The 19,824-nt window shown below is 36.1% G+C and overlaps 1 protein-coding gene across 2 annotated transcripts in view; it reads left to right on the top strand.

Moving 5' to 3' along the window:
* The window catches only part of EFHC2 (EF-hand domain containing 2), a 257,613-nt gene that overhangs the window by 105,388 nt on the left and 132,401 nt on the right, over positions 1 to 19,824 (top strand). For both annotated transcript variants that reach the window (XM_027875591.1, XM_027875590.1), the window contains exon 4: positions 13,215 to 13,438. In XM_027875591.1, coding sequence (XP_027731392.1) covers positions 13,215 to 13,438 — 224 coding nt within the window. The remainder of the gene's footprint in view (positions 1 to 13,214; positions 13,439 to 19,824) is intronic.

The raw sequence follows: 19,824 nt of genomic DNA, 5'->3' as shown, positions 1-19,824 counted from the left end.
TCTGCCTTCCCTTGTATCAGCCCTCCCCACTTCTCTTATCCCTTTCCCCCCTACTTTCCTGTAGTATAAGATAGATTTCTATACCCATCAATATATTTCTAAGAAAAACACTTGGAAAACAAAAGTTCATCGAGAGTTAAGATGAAGAGTTGAAGTAGAGTTGATTATACTATAGGCAAATTTAAAAGAACAGGGGTAGCACAATCTCAGACATGACAACAGTAGAAATGAACATGTTTAGAAGTAAAACTACATTGTGTTTAAAGTCATATTATGTAATAAAATAATAATAAATTATACATATATGCAACAAATAGCATAGCTTCTAAATTCTTGAAGCAAAAGTTAATTAAATTACAGGGAGAAATAGACATCAAAATTACAAACAAAAGTGGGGAGCTCAGTGTGTCCCTCTCAGATCTAGACCTATCTTACAAAAAGAAAAATAAAAAAAATTTAAAGATGTGTATAGAAATTTATAAAAGTTAGATATGATCTCTGGTGATTACTGAATTGGATTAGGATGAAATATCAATATTTTCCAGTTGTGCATAATACCTTCACAAAAGCTAATCATGTACTATAAGGTCAAAAAATGCAGAAAAACATAAATGTTAAACATAAACCTTACTGACTAAAACTTATGGAAGACAAAGTGCCATCACATAATAGATAAATGGTCAAAGCATATAAATAGGCAGTTTTGAAGGAAAGAATCCAAGCTATTAACAACCACATTAAAAAATGCTTCAAACCACTAATAATTAGGAGTTTTTTGATTAAAGTAACTCCAGTGTTCTACCTTATGACCATCAGATTGACAAAGATGACGAAAGAAAAAAAATAGCAAATGTTAAAGGTACTGCAGAAAAACTGGCATTCTAATACACTATTGATGGAGTTATAACTAATTTTTTTGTATAAATGAGTTCTTTTTTCCTTTTTCTTTATCTCTTTGGAATATAGACCCAGTCATGATATTATTGGGCAACTTTTTAGGAACATTGGGGGAATAATTCCCAATTGCTTTCTGAGATGACTTTTATGTTAGCATAAAAGAGAAAAACAACTTTGAAAGGCTTTAGAACTTTGATCCATGCAACGTTAAATCATGAGTCCACAGGACTGAAGATGAAACGTTCTATCCATCTCCTGCCAGAGAGATGTTGGACTTCAAATGCAGAATTTTGCATATATTTTTGGACATGACCAATGTAGACATTTTTGGGGGGCGAGGAGAGGGCTATATGTATATGTAATGAGGGTTTTCTTTTTCTTTTTAATTTTTTTTTTCTATTAGGAGGGGGAGAGTAAGAATGAGAGACAATGTGTGGTTGTAAAAATAAATAAGTTAAAAACACATCTTTTACTGAACACAACGCAAAAAAAGTATAATAAATAAAGGGCCTAAATTACCAGTATCAAAAATGAAAAAGAAGAATTCACAACAAATTAAGAGAATATAAAGGAAATTATTAGAAAATGCCTTGCTCAATTATGTTTTCCAAATTGATAACTGAAAATGAAATATCTACAAAAATATCAAATACAAGATCAATAGAACAAGTAATAAAGAATTTGAATAATCTATTCTTAGAAAAATAAATTGAAGAATAAATGAACTCCCCAATTGAGTGTGAATGAGTGGAACCATAGAATCAGATGGATTTATGATGGAATTCTATCCAACATTCGAAGAATAATTTAATTCCAATATTTCTAAAATTGTGTGCACAAATACGAAAATAAGACACCCTACCAAATTTCTTCTGTAACACAAATATGGTATTGATGCCAAAACCAGGGAAAGAAAAAGCAGAGAAATAAAAAAAAAATACAAACCAATATCCCCAGTAAATATCAATATAAAATTTTGGCAAAGAGGCAACAGTTACATATTTTTAAAAATATGATTATTATCAGATTGGATTTATACCAGGAATGGAGGGTTGTTTCTATTTTAGAAAAACTAAAAAGTTTATAGACCATTTCAATAGCAAAAATAATCTCATGATTTCATAAAAAGATGCAATAAAAATTTTTGATAAAATACAACATCCATTTCTATTAAAAAACACTGAAGAGCTTAAGAATAAATGGACCTCTTTAATATTATAAATACTATTTAAAATCAAGAACTGGAATTATTGTAAATGGATTAATGCTAGAGGCCTTGATAACAATATCAGGGTAAAGCGAAGATTTTCATTACCATCACTATTATTTAATAGAATTCTAGAAGTGCTAGCTATATTAATAAGCCAAGAAAAATGAAGTAATAAGCATAACAAAAGAGGAAACATAATTATCACTTTTTGCAGGTGATACAGTGAGCATAGAGAATCCTAAAAATACATTGAAAAATGATTTGAAACACTGATTTTAGAAAAGTACAGGAAATACACAAGCCTGTGGACATAACCAGTTTTCCTGTATATTACCAACAAAACCCAGCAGGAAAAGATAAAAAGAGAAATTCTATTCAAAGTAAAGCCAAAATGTATAAAATATTTGAGAGTTCATGTAACATGACAAACAGAGTTATTACACACATACACATACACAGATACAACTACAAATCACTTTTACAGAAATAAAGGCAGACAAATATTTAGATACTAATTGTTCTTCGATTGGGTTTCCTAATATACTAACAGTGGTAATACTATCCATATTAATTATTCAATGCCATACCAAACAAACAAAAAACCCTACCAAAGAGTAGAGATCTGGAAAAATAGAGAGCTAGAAAAACAAGAAGAATAATAACAATTCATCTGGAGTAGCAAAAGGTCTAGAACCTTAAAGAAAATCATGAAAAAAAATTGGGAAAGGAGAGATCTTAGCAGTACTAGATCTCAAGCTATACTATCTAGCAGTAGCATAATACCAAATTTCACCTGATACTGATTATAATAGAAAAGTTAATCAGTAGAACGAATTAAATATGCAACATACAGAAACCAATGAACATAACAGCATAGTATTTGGTAGACCCAAGAGTAACAGTTACTGGGGAAAAGATCTCATTTTTTAAAAATGAAAACTTCTGGAAAAACTGGAAAGCTATTTGACAGAAATCAGGTTTACATAGACTTCTCATATCATCTATCACAATAAACTCCAAATAGATGCATGACCTAGATATAAGAGAGCGCATCATGAAGAAATTAGATTATCAGGAAAGGAATCTCACCTTTCTTAGCTAAAGAGTTCTACATATATGGGAAAAGATCTTGTCCAAATAAGGGATAGTGAGAATCAAAAGGAAATAAAGGATAATAATGATTATGCAAAATTGAAGACTTACGTACAAACAAAATTAATGCATTTAAAATTAGAAGGGAAACAAGGGGAAATCTTTACATCAAATTTCTCTAATAAATGTCTGATATCCAAGACATATAAGGAACTGATTCAGATATATGAAAATAAGAACCATTCCCACCTGTTATTGTTGTTGCTTGTCATTTGTGCTCAGAGAGGACCAAAATAACATCATGATGCAAGGTCAGTGTACAGTGTGTCTGATTGTGGCTGATCCTACCAATATGAGCTCTGAAGACTCTATGACAGGTCAGGCAGAAATAGTCTGTTTGACCATTTGGGAGGGAGATGTCTCTAAATTTGTGCATCTCATATTTCTTTTGAGCTACTGCAATTCTGTTTTGCTCATAGAGCACAGTGCCTTCTTTGATGTGGGCATGCCATGCTGGGTGGTCCTGTGCCAGTGTGCCCCATATTTGACAATTGATCCCAAAGTTCTTCAGAGAGATCTTGAGAGTGTCCTTGTATAGCTTTGGCTGACCACCATGTGAGTGCCTGCCTTATGTGAGTTCTCCGTAAGATAGTCTTTTAGGCAGATGTGTAGTTGGCATTCAAACAACGTGGCCAGTCCATAGGAGTTGTGCTCTCTGCAGAAGAGTTTGAGTGCTTGGCAGTTCAGCCCAAGAAAGGACCTCAGTGTCTGGTACTTTATCTTGCTAGGTGATCTTCAGAGTCTTCCTAGGACAATTCAAATGGAAGTTCAACTTTCTGCCATGGCACTGGTAGACTGTTCAGATTTCATAGGCATACAACAATGAGGTCAGCACAGTGTCTCTGTAGACCTTCACTTTGGTAGGCAGCCTAATACCTCTTTTCTCCCACACATTCTTTCAGAGCTTCCCAAATGTTGAGCTAGCTCTGGCAATGTGAGTGCCAACCTCATCATCTATGTGTATATCCCTGGAAAGTATACTGCCAAGGTAAGTGAACTTATCCACAGCATTCAAAATTTCTCCATTTGCTACAACCAGTGGTCCCACATATGAATGGTGCAGTGCTGCCTGGTGGAGAACCTCTGTTTTCTTGCTGTTAGGCCAAAATTAGCACAAGTGGCAGAGCGGCAGAGAATCGATCCATACTTTGTCCATTGAGTGCACAATCATCTGCAAACAAAAAGTCCCACATCAACTCTCCCTCCACTTTAGACTGGATAAATGGTCAAAGATATGAAGAAGCACAAAAACAAGCCGTCAACAACCAAATGAAAAAATGCTTTAAATCATTAGGAATAAGGGAAGTAGAAATTAAAATAACTCTGGAGTTCTACCTCATATCTATCAGCATAGCAGTGATGACTTCCCCATCCCCTCCCCCAAAAAAGACAATTGAAAGTGTTGTGAAAAGACAGCTGAAAAGCAATTCAGAGCTATAGCCAAAAAGTCACTAAAATGTTCATTCTGTTTGACCCAATGTATTATCACTGCTTGTGCTATACCTCAATGAAGTAAAAGAGGAAACGGACCCATAAGAACTGGAAACTAAAGGGGTGCCCATCACTGGGGAAAGGACTGAACAATTTTTGGTGTACGAATCTAATAGAAAACTATTATTCTATAAGAAAGAAAAAGATGGTTTCAAAGAAACCTGGGAAGATTTTTGTGGACTAATATAGAGTGAAATAAGGAGAAACAGAACAATTTATATAATAACAACGTTGTAAAAGCAAACAACTTTGAAAGACTTAAGAACTCTGATCAGTGTCATAATGAATTATTAGTATAGGGGTCCAATAAAAGTGCATGCTACCTACCTTTTGACAGAGTGATACTGCAAGATGTAGAGTGAGATGTAGTTTTAGATATGGTCAATATAGAAATTCATCTTGCTTAACGACATATTTTATGAAGGTTTTTTTCTTTTTCTTTCAATGGAGAAATAGAAAATAACTTTGTTAATTGAAAAAAATTACAGTAAAAATAATAATGAAATATTGTGCTATAAGGAATGACCAAAGTGACAAATTCAGAGAAACCTGAGAACACTTATATGGACTGATGAAGTGAGAACATGGAGAACAATTTATCATTGTTGCCATTGTTCAGTCATTCATGTCTGACTCTTCTTGACCTCATGAACCAGGCCAGGTCCTTCTGTCTTTCACTATCACCCAAAATTTATCCAAGCTCATGTTTGTTGCTTCTATGACACTATCTATCCATTTCATCCTCTGCCAACCCCTTCTCCTTTGCCTTCAATCTTTCTCAACACCAGGGTCTTTTCCAATGAGTCTCATCTTCTCACTATGTATCTAAAGTATTTCAGCTTTGGCTTCAGTGTTTGTCCTTCTAAAGAATAGTCTGAATTAATTTCTTTAAGTCTTGACTGATTTGATCTCTTTGATGTCCAGGAGACTCTTAACTCTTCTCGAGCACCACAATTTGAAAGTGTCAATTCTGAAGCACTCAGCTTTCCTTATAGTTCAACTCACAGCCATACGTTACCATTGGAAAAATGACCTTTGTCTGAAAGGTGATGTATCTGCTTTTTAGTATGCTGACCAGATTTGCTATAGTTTTCCTTCCAAGGAGCAAGTGTCTTTTTATTTCATGGTTACAGTTGTCATTTGCAGTGATGTTTGAGTTTAAGAATATAAAATCTGACACCGCTTCCATTTCTTCTCCCTCTGTTTGCCAGAAAGTGGTGTGACCAGTTGCCATGATCTTAGTTTTTTTTTTTTTATGTAAAGCTTCAAGCCAGCTTTTACACTTTTCTCTTTCATTCTCATCAAGAGGCGTCTTAATTCTTCTTTACTTTCTGCATATCTAAGATTGTTGATACTTTTCCTGGCAGCCTTAAATTCTGGTTGTTTGAGTCATCCTGCCTGACATTTTACATGATGTACTCTGCAAATAAGTTAAATAAATAAGATGACAATATATAGCCTTGTTATACTACTTTCTCAATCTTAAACCAATCAGTTATTCCATGTTCAGTTCTAATTGACCTTCATACAAATTGCTCAGGAGACAAATAAGATGATCTAGTACTCCCATCTTTTTGAGGACGTGCTACATTTTGTTGTGATCACACTGTCAAAGGCTTTAGTGTAGCCAGTGAAGCAGAAGTAGATATTTGTCCGGAACTCCCTTGATTTCTCTGTAATTCAGCAAATATTGGCAATTTGGTCTCTAGTTCCTCTGCCTCTTTGAAAACCAGCCTGCCCTTCTGGTAATTTTCAGTTCACGTCTTGCTAAAGCCTAGCTTGCCGAATCTTAAGCATAACCTTGCTGGCAACGTCAAATGAGCAGAATTGTTCGGTAACTTGAACTTTCTTTGGCCTTGCCCTTCTTTAAGATTAGAATGTAAACTGATTTTTTCCATTCTAGTGGCCACTGTTGAGTTTTCCAAATTTACTAGCATATTGAGTGCAACACTTTAACAGGATCATCTTTTAGGATTTTAACTAGCTCAGCTGGAATTCTGTCACCTCCACTAGTCTTATTGTTAGCAATGTTTTCTAAGGCCCACTTGACTTTGTTCCCTGGGTGGTCTGGCGCTAAATCAGTAACCACACCATTGTGGTTATTGGTGATGTTAAGATCTTTCTTGTATGGTTCTTCTGTATATTCTTGCCACCTCTTAGTCCATTTCTGTTAACTCCTTACCATTTTTGTCTTTTATCATGCCTGTTCTTGCTTGAAACATTCCCTTGATACCTCTAATTTTCTTAAAGAGATTTCTTGTCTTTCCCATTCCATTATATTATTTTCTTCTATTTCTTTGCATTGCTCATTTAAGAAGACCTTATCTCTCTTTGCTATTCTCTGGACTTTGTCATTCAGTTGGGCATATTTTTCCCTTTCTCATTTACTTTTCACTTTCCTGCTTTCCTCAACATTTGTGAAGCCTCGTCAGGCAGCCATTTTGGTTTCTTGCTCTTCTTTTTCTTTGGGATTTGTTGTTGTTGTTGTTATTGTTGTTGTTGCTGTTGATGATGCCTCCTGTACGATCTTGCAAACCTCTGTCCATAGTTATTCAGGTACCCTATCTACCAGATTTAATCCCTTCAATTTTTTCCTCACTTCCACTTCATATGTTATTTAAGACCATAGGTATATGGTCTGATAGTTTTTCTTACTTTTTTCAATTTAAGTCTGAATTTTGCAATAAGTAGCTCATGATCTGAGCCATAGTGGGTTTTAGGCCTTGTTTAACAGACTATGTAGAGCTTCTTCACATTTGGCTGCAAAGTGTATCATCGGTCTGATTTTGATATTGACCATCTGGTGATGTCCATGTGCACAGCATTTTGGGTTATTGAAAAATGACCAGTCAGTTATCTTAACAAAACTCTATTAGTCTTTGCCCTGCTTCATTTTTGCATTCCAAGGTCAAATTTGCTTGTTATTCCAATTTTTTTTTATTTCCTACTTAGCATTCTAATTCCCTATGATGAATGTGACATCTTTTGGGAGGGGCAGTGTTATTTCTAGAAGATATTGTAGGTCTTCATAGAACTGATTTCTTTAATCTCTTTAGCATCAGTGGTTAGAGCATAGACTTGTATTACTGTGATGTTGAATTGTTTGCTTTGGATTTGAACAGATATCATTGTGTCGTTTTTGAGATGGTACCCCATTGCTACTTTTCTCACCCTTTTATTGACTATGAGGGCTACTCAATTTCTTCTATGGGATTCTTGCCCACAGTAGTATATGTAATGATCACTTAAATTAAATCCACCCAATTCCCATCCATTTAAGTTCACCCACACCCAAGATGTTGATGTTTAGTTTTTTCATCTCCTGTTTGACCACATCCAACTTGTCTTGATTCATAGATTTATATTCCATGTTCCTATGAAATATTGATTTTTATAGCATTGGACTCTCCTTTTGTCACTAGACACACCTGCTGCTGAGTTTCCTTTCACTTTTGGCCCAGCTACTTCATTAGTACTAGAGCTACCTCTGACCGTCCTCCACTCTTCCCCAGTAGCATGTTGGACACTTTCCAACCTCAGGGCCTCATCTTCCAATGTCATCTCTTTTATCATTTTGATACTGTCCATTAGGTTTCCTTGGCAAAAATACTGAAATGGTTTGCCATTGCTTTCTCCAGTGAATTACCTTTTGTCAGCGTTATCCATTATGACCTTTCCATCTTGGGTAATCCTACATAGCATAGCTCATAGTTTCTTTTTCTTTTTTATTTTTCTGGATGAGGCAATTGGGGTTAAGTGACTTGTCCAGGGTCACACAACTAGTATGTGTCAAGTGTCTGGTCTGAGGCCGGATTTGAACTCAGGTCCTCCTGACTCCAGGCTAGGTGCTCTATCCATTGCGCCACCTACCTGCCCCATCATAGCTCATAGTTTCATTGATCTATGCAAACCCCTCTATCATAGTAAGGCATTGATCCAGGAGGAGAGAATAATTTATACAATGACAATAATATTGTAAAGATAAACTAATTTGAAAGATGTTAGAACTATCATCAATGCAGAGATCAACCATGACTTTATAGGACCAATGATGAAGTGTGCTACTTACCTCCAGAGGTGCTGGAATAAAAATGTAGAATGAGACATAACATTTTTGGACATGACCAATCCATGACTTTGTTTTGCTTGACTCTGCTTATTTATTGCAATGGTGTTTTTTCTGCCTTTATCCCTGATGGATCTGTGGGAGGAAAGGGCTAGTCATAGTATTGCAAAACAAACAAATAAACAAAAAAAAAAAAAAAAGAAACACAAAAACCTAAGAAAGAAAATATTTATTGAAGCATTTTAAAAGGAAATACACAAATGATAAGAGAAGAGAGTTTCAAGTGAGACATACAAGCAGTCTAGCGTTGAAATTCTCATGTTGAATTAATTATATACTTTAAAAGTTGAGCTATATGTAATAGAGATTTGTGGTTTCACATAGTGTCCTTTTTCTATTTTTTTGTTGTAGATGGAAGTGTTCATGTTTGTTGGTCAAGTTCAGAATAACAAAATTAAATGTAAAATTTAAAGAAGTCATGTGACTGAAATTTTAAAAAGTAATGGTTGCACAAACAAACAGATATATTTATATATCATTATTTCTTTTTAGATTCTTGGTCTTTTTCCTAGGATCAGGATGACTGAGACACGTAATAAAAAGGAACTCCTATGGACTACGGAGAGCTACTTAGAGGGAACAGTATTAGTTGAGATATGGTTCTCTTCTTTGCCTTTCTTGTCATGTACCATTGCCTTCCCTCCCGCCTTGAAAGATGCCAGCATCAAAAATGATAAACCCTCAAATGGCTCCTGATTAAATCATTTATTGGGTTTATAAGTCTTTGCTCCTTCATCAAAATACTGCTTTGTTGCCTCATTGGAGTATTTAAAGGAAAATGAGTTCTTAAAAGTTGTGTCAACAGAGCACATAGGATCTAGTATGTCCTAACAAAACTGGTGTACACCTTTTTCCTCAGTTAATATAGCATATGCCCTCTCCCCATTCCCCTAGCTCAGTAGAGTATAGGGTGTCCCAAAATTCTTATTGTAGTCTTAAGCTTTAATAACTTTAAACTGCACTAAGACTTTTGGGATACCCTGTGCCAACTCCTTAAAGGCAGAGATTTTTTGCTTGTTTGTTTGATGTTCTGTGGATCTAGAAAAGTGCTTTGTGTGTAGTAGATAATTATTAAGTGCTTTGTGGATTGCATTGGATATATTTTAAGTAAGTGATGAGATATACCTGCACAGGCAGTGGTAATAGATACTGAAGAAGCAGTCTTAGCAGATGTGGCTTCTCCAGACACATGCCATTGGAGGTAGGACAAGGTGTCTTTCTTAAATCGCTTCTTCCAGTACCTCAATCTCATTTTGATAGTGGCTGAAGGCTCTTCTAACCCACTTCATTCATGTTTTTCATTCTGTCTGTTTGCTCTTTCTTAACCCCAACAATTTGTTTGCCGGGGATCTAGCAGGGAATATTTGGTTGGAAGCTTGAATAGGAGTTATTTCTAATAAAAGAATACATGTAGCTCATCTCTATTCATAGTATGTAGCACACAGAAAGCAGAGCTTTGTTATCTGAATTTTTATAGCATAGTACTAGTTGAAAATAGGTAAAAAATTCTGGAGACACCTCATTATGTATATTTCTAAAACTGTCAAAATATGTGGTTTCCTTTTTACTAGTCATATAAATGGTTCCTGAAAACACCTGAAGTGCCCGTCTTTTTCTAAATGGTTAACTATGCAATTTGTTTTAAATACTAATCTTGAATGATTAAATAATTTGCACATTTCAGTACCATGAATTGAGGGCTAATAGAAGTACATTTTTGCAGTGAAATTATATCTTTTATGTACATTTTAAATATCCCGGGATGGTTCTAATTTTGTGGCTTTATTATTTCAATGTAATGTACCAAGTAATTTAAAAACATAACAACCAAATAATTTAAAATGATGTTACAAGGGGAAAAAAGTGGAAAATTATTTTAGTTAGAACACCAGCAGCAAATAGAAACATCTATATTAGTTAGGGAAGAAATGTTTGGTGATCCATTGTAGCGTTCACAGATTTTATACCTAGCTTGACCTGTAACTTTCTTTGTGGTCTTAAGAAAGACACTATTGTCAGTTCTCTAAAAAATACCATAATAACCGACAGGTCAAAGAGTATATAAGCCAGTTAGTAATCATTCTTTGGTTCTTCTTTTTCGTTCTTTTTTTTTTTTTAAATGGGATAGGTTTTCATAATTAGCCAGTTATGGATTTAGCTTGTGTGAGTAGTAGGTCATGAGACAATCAATATGTAAAGTAAGTAAACAGGGGATCCTTTTATCAACAACAGATTGCCATGTTGGTTCCAAGTAGGAAATATGACAAAGCCCATGGAGGGAAGGGGAAAGGAATAAACATTTATGTAAGACCTACTATGTGCCAGAAACTGTGCTAAGCATTTTACAAATATCACATTTGATCCTCACAGCAGCCTTGCAAAGTAGGTGCTGTTATTATCCCCATTTTACAGTTGAGGAAACTGAGGCAAGCAGAGGTTAAGTGATTTTCCCAAGATCACACAGGTAGTAAGTGCCTGAGGCCAGATTTGAACTCAGGTATTCCTGACTCCAGGTGTGGCACTGTATCCACTGCCTATGGATTGCAGTCATGGAGAAGATTGAATGAGGTGGTGCTCAAAGTGGGACTTAATTATAAGAGCATGACAGGAAACTCCAAAGAAGCCTACTGATATGGTTAGTATACCTTTCTTAGCTGTCTTTATCACAGTTTATATGCTGCATGAACTGAGAACCACTTGTTGACTTTGTCAGAGCAAATAAACAGAGTCAATGTTGTGTTTAGTGATCAGATCTACTATAAACACATTTTATTTGTTATGTGAAACAGCTATTTGGAGGACAGCTGTCCAATAAAGAGACACCTGTCTATCAGCCAAGTGTCCGTAGGCACAAAAAAATTTGGAGCAATGGCTCTGAAAAAGAAAGGAAAATAAGTCAAATATGTATTTTTATCATTAGATGGTCATAATAATTACTATTTAGCTCCAGGATGCGATGTAAGTATGATAAATTATGACAATCCTAACAGTAAATTTATAGAAATGGATCTAAATGCATCTGGTCATATAAGAAATATTGTTCATATCTTTTGATACCGTATAGTGTAGGCTGCTATTTGTACCTATGCCATTTAGTTTTGCTAATAATGAACCTAGTAATTTCAGCTGAGTTTCAGGCCTTACTTAATTTCAATTATTTGTGAATTCAATACCTGAATATTTTGCTTCTGCAATTTGAAAATTATGGTGTTTTTGATGTTATTCTTCTCATATCACACATAAACACACAGACCTACGCACATGCCACCCCCTAAAATTGAGCCGTCATCTCCTCAGTAAATATTCAGGGTACCTAGCAGCTTTTCTATTTGTTCAAAAATGTGGTTTAGTGCACATACAGAATGGGTTGGCATAAGTAGATGTATCTACGTTGTTGTCGTTCAATCATTTTTGACTCCTTGTGACTCCTTTTGGGGTTTTCTTGGCAAAGATACTGGAGTGGTTTGCCATTTCCTTCTCCAGATCATTTGACAGATGAGGAAACTAAGGCAAACAGAGTTAAATGACCTGCCCAGAGTCACACAGCTAGTAAATGTCTAAGGCTAGATTTGAACTCAGGAAGATGAGTCTTCCTGACTGCAGTCTTGGCACTCTACCCACTGTACCACCTAGCTGCCCCAGATTGTCTTTAGTCAACCTTTATTGTTCTGGAAGGCCAATAGAAAATCATCAAAATGTTTAAGTCCTCTGGGTGATTACACATCTAGGGTCCCTTTATTTTCCTATTTTTATTATTTCTAAAGCTCTCATTCCAGCTTCATTGTTTTTTCTCCCTGCCTTCTTTGCCCCCTAATGTTTTAAGAAATCTTTCAATATGAAACCCTGAACTCTTGTGGCAACAGAAAAACAAAGATGCATCATCCTCCTCCCAATGCCAGCTAAAGGTGCATTTCCAATCTCCTCTTCTTTATTAGTTAAACAAGGTTTTTAGGTTGGAATCTAACAACTCAAAGGTCTAACAGGATGCTGTGAGGTCTGCCTTTATTTAAACTCTGGAAAGTGAATTTGTACCTTTTAAATAAAAAGAAAAAGTGTGGCGTGGCATAAGGAATGTTGGATTTGGAGATAGGAAGGCTTGGGTTTAAGGCTGTCTCTAACACTTACAAACTGTGACCATGGACAGATCACCTAAACTCTCTGAGCTTCATTTTCTTCTTCTGTAAAATTAGGATTATAATATCTGTAGTACCTACCACATGGATTTCTTGAGGGTTAAAGGAGATGCTCAATGTAAAAATGTTTTGCTGATCTTAAGGCACTATATAAATGTCAGCTATCACAATCATTAAAAAGATTTACTTTTATTTCATCCTACAGGAACTTTTATCCGACGTCATCGGATTCCACTTCCGCACCCTAATGAGGATCAGTTTTATACAATACATGATTTCAATATCAACATAGACATTGTCCTTTATTCCCGAGTATTCAAGATTTATGACTGTGATCAGTTCACAAAAAATTTTCTGAGGAAAATGGGTATCGCGGTAAATCCCCCAGGATGTTGTCCAGCTGATCCTTATATGAAAGAGCGGAAAAAGGTGAGAGGTGACAAAGTTTTGAATTGAATTAAAATTGAAAACCTTTTTTCCTCCACTGAATTCACAGACACAGAATGTGTTATAAAAAAAATGTTGTAAACCCTGAAACGAATCAGAAGACTGCATGTTAGGTTAAATGTTACTTGAATATTGCCTCCCCTTTTGTTCATGAGGCTGCTATTTGGACGTCCTACTGAGTGCTCAAAGGAGTTAAGCCACCTCATTGCCTTACAGTGAAAACCTCTGATCCAGGGGCTTACCAGTGAGCAGCTTGGGGTTGGGAAAATTTATAGTAGCTTATACTTAACTTTGTGGGACAGAAGGATTCAGGATTTGGCCTGGCATATCTTTTTTTCCTATTATAGGGATAGATTGGGTTAACATTGGCTAGTTAAGGGATTCCTTTCCTCTCCTTTCAATTGCCAGGCCATGCTGGTTATAATGCAGTTTATGCTTGTCTGGATTTTACTATTTCAGAGCTGAGTACCCTTTATATATTGGACTGGTCTGGGCTTCCACAAAGACTCTGGGGGTAGAGGATTGAGTCTTCCTTTCTGACTATGGCAGGACTCAAATTGAAGGAGAAGGACACCAGCTGAAGAAGAAGAAGAAAAGAAGAGTTAGAAGATAGAAGACCACAGTATTCAGACCATGCATTGTGATACCACCCTGGGCACCTTAGCAAACTCACATGGGCACTGGAGAATATTTTACATTTTTTACCTCTTTGATAAGTGGCACTATTAGGTATTTCTTTTGGTCTAGGGGTACTATGAAAAAAATTACTGAGACTCCATTTAATGGAGAAAGTTTGCGACCCTCTGGAGAAGGAAATGGAAGGATCAGGGTAAAAGAAGATGAATGTGTCCTCTCAGCTTTTAACAACTAAGTGAGAAGAAGAAAAGGGACCATTCTGTAGTCAAAGACCCTCCCGTGGGGTTTGCCTTAGCATCCCTTCAAGAAGTTGACCTCAAGAGCTATTAGAAAGGAAGAAAATCTCAATTCTCTCAAGTAGGAAGAGCAGGAAGAGTATACAATATCCTGAGTAGAATGCCAACTCTAATCAGGGTTGAGAAGCTGCTTTGCTGGACTAGGGCACCTTCCATGGCATCACTTTTCCTCAGCAGTGCCCTCAAATTTGGTGGTATTTCCACAATCACAGGTCAGCTAATCACAGTCCTAAGAAATGGATGTTTCTAGTTCGGCAATTTCCTTGTGGGTTCAAGAGGTCCTGAGTCAGATGCTGACTGTCCATTAGGAAGAGATTTCCTTAACAGCATGCTTCTTGCAGGACAACATGACCACCAGCAGGATCATCCCATGACCATGGTGGGGCAAGTCAGGAGACTGGGACGCTGTGAATTGCTTCTATTGTGCAGGTCCAAGGCAAATGTGAAATTTTTGTTCAGTCCCACAAAATTATCTTTATCTTACAAGGGGAAGTATGATGACCAGAAAGAGGCTATTAGAGGTGTTTTGTTTTCTGTATTGTGTGTGCCTGTGAGTCTTTGGTATCTTAAGCATTTTCTGTGAAGAAAATAAAGTAATTCTGTACTTGATACTCATATTATACCTTGAGTACCTATTGCCTGCATTAAGACAAGATCCATACCTAAACTTTGCTTTAGGGATTTTTTAAGAGAAACTTCATGATGAGGGCAGGGCCGGTTAGAAAACCTAACCCACTTTGGGTTAGAACCTGGATTCTTGTAGCCCTGGAAATCCTTGTTGAGTCCATGGGCCATGGGCCACTGAAGTCACATTATTTATGCTCAGAGTATGGGCTGGTCTCTTCTCTGTGGGAAAAAATAAAATGGGCTCAAGATTAACGGGAAGAATGTAATGTTCCTTGAAAAATGGGAGAAGGACTTCATAGTGCCTGGCACACAGTGGGTGCTTTATTAATGTTTGTTGAATGAATAGATGAATTATTAAAAAAAAAAAGAAAATGGATCTGAAAGGAAAAAGGGGCCAGTAACCTGCGGCAAGAGGTTGGAGGCTAGAAGAATGTGACACAGATGAAATAAAAGGACGCCGGAATACTTCCTGAAGAGGAGGGAGCTAGATACTCTGATGTGGAAACTGATACCTTCCCTCCAAGAATTCATGATAGAAAGTCACAGGCACCATTAGGTGAGAGATCATGTGGAAAGCACCAGAGAGGGAGGAGTTGAGTAGTGCTGTCCTGAAGTAGTATATACCTGAAATTAGCAATAGAAATATCTGTAGGCTTTCTAAATCATGTTTCCGGGCTGTGATGAGAACTCCTACGATAGATGGCTATTGACTATTTTTTGTTGATCTGTGTGGGTACAAATACTACCGCTAGAATGAATCTAGAAAGCAATGTTAAATATGGCGAAGCCTTTAGTGAGAGCGTGAGGCTCTTATGGCACATGGGTGATATTTTCATCATTGCAAGGGCAAAAGGATGCAAAAGAAAAGTACAAGTGGGAAGCAAACAGCTTATTAATAAGTCTCTGAGAACTGGATTTGGATTTCTTTGATCACAGATTAAAATATGGGTATGACAGACTCATGCAGTTATCACTGAGGTATGGGAAGATGGAACCCATGACTGGAATATGGCTCTTTATTCAAAAGAAATAGGATAGGCCAAATGTGGGGAGAGGTGGAGTGGCATTGTATATTCAATCTTAGATAAGGAAATCCAAGCAGGGAGGCATGGTGAAAAGCAGCGGACAAAGAAGCAGAAGCAATATGCATTTGAACACCTGGATGCTAAAAGAAAACTGATGAGTTTGGGAAATGTTTTTCAGGGAGACAAATTTGAGACATAGTAAAATGAAATCCATCTGGTTGTTTCTCACCCATGGCCTTCCATTTCCTGTATTTCTGCCTTTGTACAGATTGTCTCCCATACCTAGAATGTACTTTCTCCTCCCTACCATCTCTTAGAGTCCCTAGATTCCTTCAGGACTTATTTTAAACCCCACATTTGACATGTCGTCTCAGCGGCTAATACCACCTTCCCCAAATTACCCTGTATCTAGTTTGTATATGCCAATATATGTATATGTTATCTCCACTGGCTAGACTGAGTTCTACGAGGGATGATTCTCCTTTCTCCTTTGTTTTTGTATTCCTACTATCTCATATGTTGCCTGACATATAGTAGGCACATAATAAATGCTTAGTTGATTGAATCATAATTGGAATATGGCTGTGGAAGGTAAATTATCTTAAAGATAGATAAAAGGAGTAGGTGAGTGAAACGGCATCGAACATTAAGAGGATATAATCATATGAGGAACGGCTAATAGGGTATTGCAATCCAGGATAAGTAGGGAGATAGTCAGAGAGCACCTAGTTTGTCTTTTATCAGTTCAAGTAACAAGACTCAGATGATCTGCATTTCATAGTACTGGAATAAGTGTTAAAAATGACTTCTGAGTCATCTTTGAAATTCTTAAAAATTGACATCTTTTGCTTTTATATTGCCTAGATTTCCCTCTATATTCCCATTTCCCCATCCCAAGAGCCTGCAAAGATTTTTTTTAAAGAAGAGAATAAACAATTCAGAGAAATTGATCAACACCCTAAAACAAACAAATAAAAAAACAAAAAACCCAACCCTGACTTTATATACAATCTTCCACACATCTGGACACCTCTTCATCCCTCCTTGCAAGGGATCAGAGTGATATGTCTTCTCATCTCTCTTATTCTGAGACCAAACTTGTTCTTTATAATTTTGCAACATCAGATTTCTTCGTAAAATTGATGAGAATCAGAGAGGTGTCGAAGGACCAGAGAAGGGCAAATGATGTCCAGATTTTCCAAAAATGAATATAGAGTGGAGTCTAAAAAGCATAAGCCAGCAAGCTTAAATTCAGATTCCTGGTAGAATTCTAGAATTTATTAATTATTAATTTATTATAGACTTCATTAATTATTAATCTCTTAAATATATGGTTCTTGAACATCAAAAAGGGATTCAGTGATCACAAAGGGCATGTTTTCTTCAAAAACAGGTTATTTGGGACCACCTTTATTCATTTGTTTTTTCTATTAAGCTGGTAGTGCATAATTTACCCACATTTGAATAAAGCATTTGACAAGGTCTTTGGACCTCTAGTTATATTCTTAAAATAAGGCTAGGTAGCTATTTAGGGGACTACTCAGGGATGATGAGAGGGGATAGTTGGTCAGATATGTGCTGAACTAGATGTCCTATAAGGGAATTCTTTTCCAAATCTTAGATTCTATGATTTTTGTAAGGCTGCTCTTTTGTAAAGCTTGATCCTGGTGAAATGAAAGGAGAAAAGGTTCAGTCTTTTTTCAACACTTATTTAGTAACTTAGGGAAATTTTTCAAGAATTTAGAATGTAAATTCTATTGTTATTATACTTTGATCTCCTGTCAAGGCTTGTTCATTTATCACTACCTTTCCCACCCGCTCCCCCCCATACACATCCCACCAGTATTATTCATCAGTGATGTGCATGCACAGATAACTCCCACAAGGCGTATTTATTGTTAATGAAGAGTATTTAATGTGAAATCTTTGTGGAATCAGATTTGTCTGTATTTTTGTATGTGTTGATTCATATGCTTTGTATGTGTGTGTGTGTGTGTTTGTGTGTGTGTGTGTGTGTGTGTGTGTGTGTGAATCCTCTGAATGAGACTAGATAAATACAAAATATTCCTGTTGCCATTTTTTTAGGGTCAATAGAGAGAACCAAATAGAAATTTAAATCCATGTGAATTCCTGTCTTTTGTATATACCTTGCCCTCATTAACTAATAGTACTTAGTGTTAGACTGTAGTGAATGTGAATTATGAAGGAGTGCATGACATATGTGGAACAATGTTCTACTGAATAGCTTTATAAGAAAAAAATCTATTTAGGGCTAGTAACTAAATAAATTCTAGAAATAATCAGAAAATGTTTCAGACACTTTACTTTCAGATGGCAAGAATAATTTGAGTATCCACCACTTCAGAATTTAAAAAAAAAAACATTCAATGTAGCAATTTGTGGGGGAAAATGGAATTTAGTAACAGGTATTTGTATTTTTATTGATTTTTATGCATTCACTTTTCCATTGCTATCTAAAATGGAGTTAAAATTAAGCAATTTAGTTTAAACTAAAAAGTATCTGCAGAATTTAATCAATAATACATTTCTTGGTGTAGTTTTGAGACAAGAAGAAATACTTTCAATTAATAAAGACAGACATCATACTATGGTGGATAGAAACTCAGCCTTGGAGCAAGGAAAACCTAGGTTCAAGTCTTGTCTTTGACAGGTACTGGCTGGGTGACCTTGGGCAAGCCACTTAATTTCTCGGTGGCTGCAAATTTCAGAGAACGTGCTGATCAAGCATTGGCAGGGAGAGTTTCCTCCTTGGGAATTCCCCATGCCAAGGAAATCACAAACCTGGTCCAAAAAGGCACATTAATATTAGTTTAATCAGCTAATATTAGTCACATATACTGGGCATTCATATCTTCAGGCAAAAATATAACAAGGACCTCCCAAAGAGATTATATAACTTGACTTAAATATCTTTTGATCAATTTTTTTTATTGATACAGTAAACTTCCATTTCTCTGGAATCATAAAGTTTAAGTGGCAGGATTCTGTGCCCCCTCCCCCAATTTTGTACCTTACATTTATGGAAAGATATCAATGACAAACCAAAAGTATCACCCAGTAAGTATATATATTGTGCTAGGCCCTGTATTAAGGGTTTATTTTAAAAGCAACTTTCTAAGGTCTTGTATAGAATGCAAAACCAGCCTAATCTCCACCTTCTACATCTCTAGGTCCTACTGTGAAATTGACAACTCTGAGATAACTACAGGATTTGAAAGTGTCTTTCTAAATCATGGAAGAATGATTAAATAAGGTTCAGCATAATGTTAGTGTGTTGTGTATTCTCTCATATTTCAATTCTTTGAAGATTGGTAATTCATATGAGACACCCAGGACACTGCTCCGTACTCTCCCTCTCCCAAACAATAATAAAACAACAACAAAAACCACACACATATCTTGGGCCCTTGGATTCCATGGCATGAGTGATTCCTTTCTTAAGCTTAGAGAAAGACAGCATGTCATTTATTAGTTATTATTTATGTAGAAAGTGCTGTATCTGAATTGCCTCCCAGATGGTGCTGTACTTGAGACACTAGCCCAGTGGTCTTATGAGTTACTTTTTTCATGTAAGATGCTTTTCTCCTTCGCTCTCTTACTACCCACCAACCTGTTGCAGTTATGAGATGGTGCTAAACAGTGAATTTGAATTAACTTCTTGCTGGCCGGGCCTAAAATTAATCTAAGGTAAGAAACAGAATATTGCTCAGAATATTAAAGTATTAAATCATCTATCTGTGCCCACTCGTGAGCTCTAACATCT

The sequence above is a fragment of the Vombatus ursinus genome, unplaced genomic scaffold (genome assembly GCF_900497805.2).
Source record: "Vombatus ursinus unplaced genomic scaffold, bare-nosed wombat genome assembly UNPS02014809.1, whole genome shotgun sequence".
NCBI classification, from domain to species: domain Eukaryota; kingdom Metazoa; phylum Chordata; class Mammalia; order Diprotodontia; family Vombatidae; genus Vombatus; species Vombatus ursinus.
Note: the sequence above shows the minus strand (reverse complement) of the source record. Positions and strands in the feature narration are given on the sequence as shown.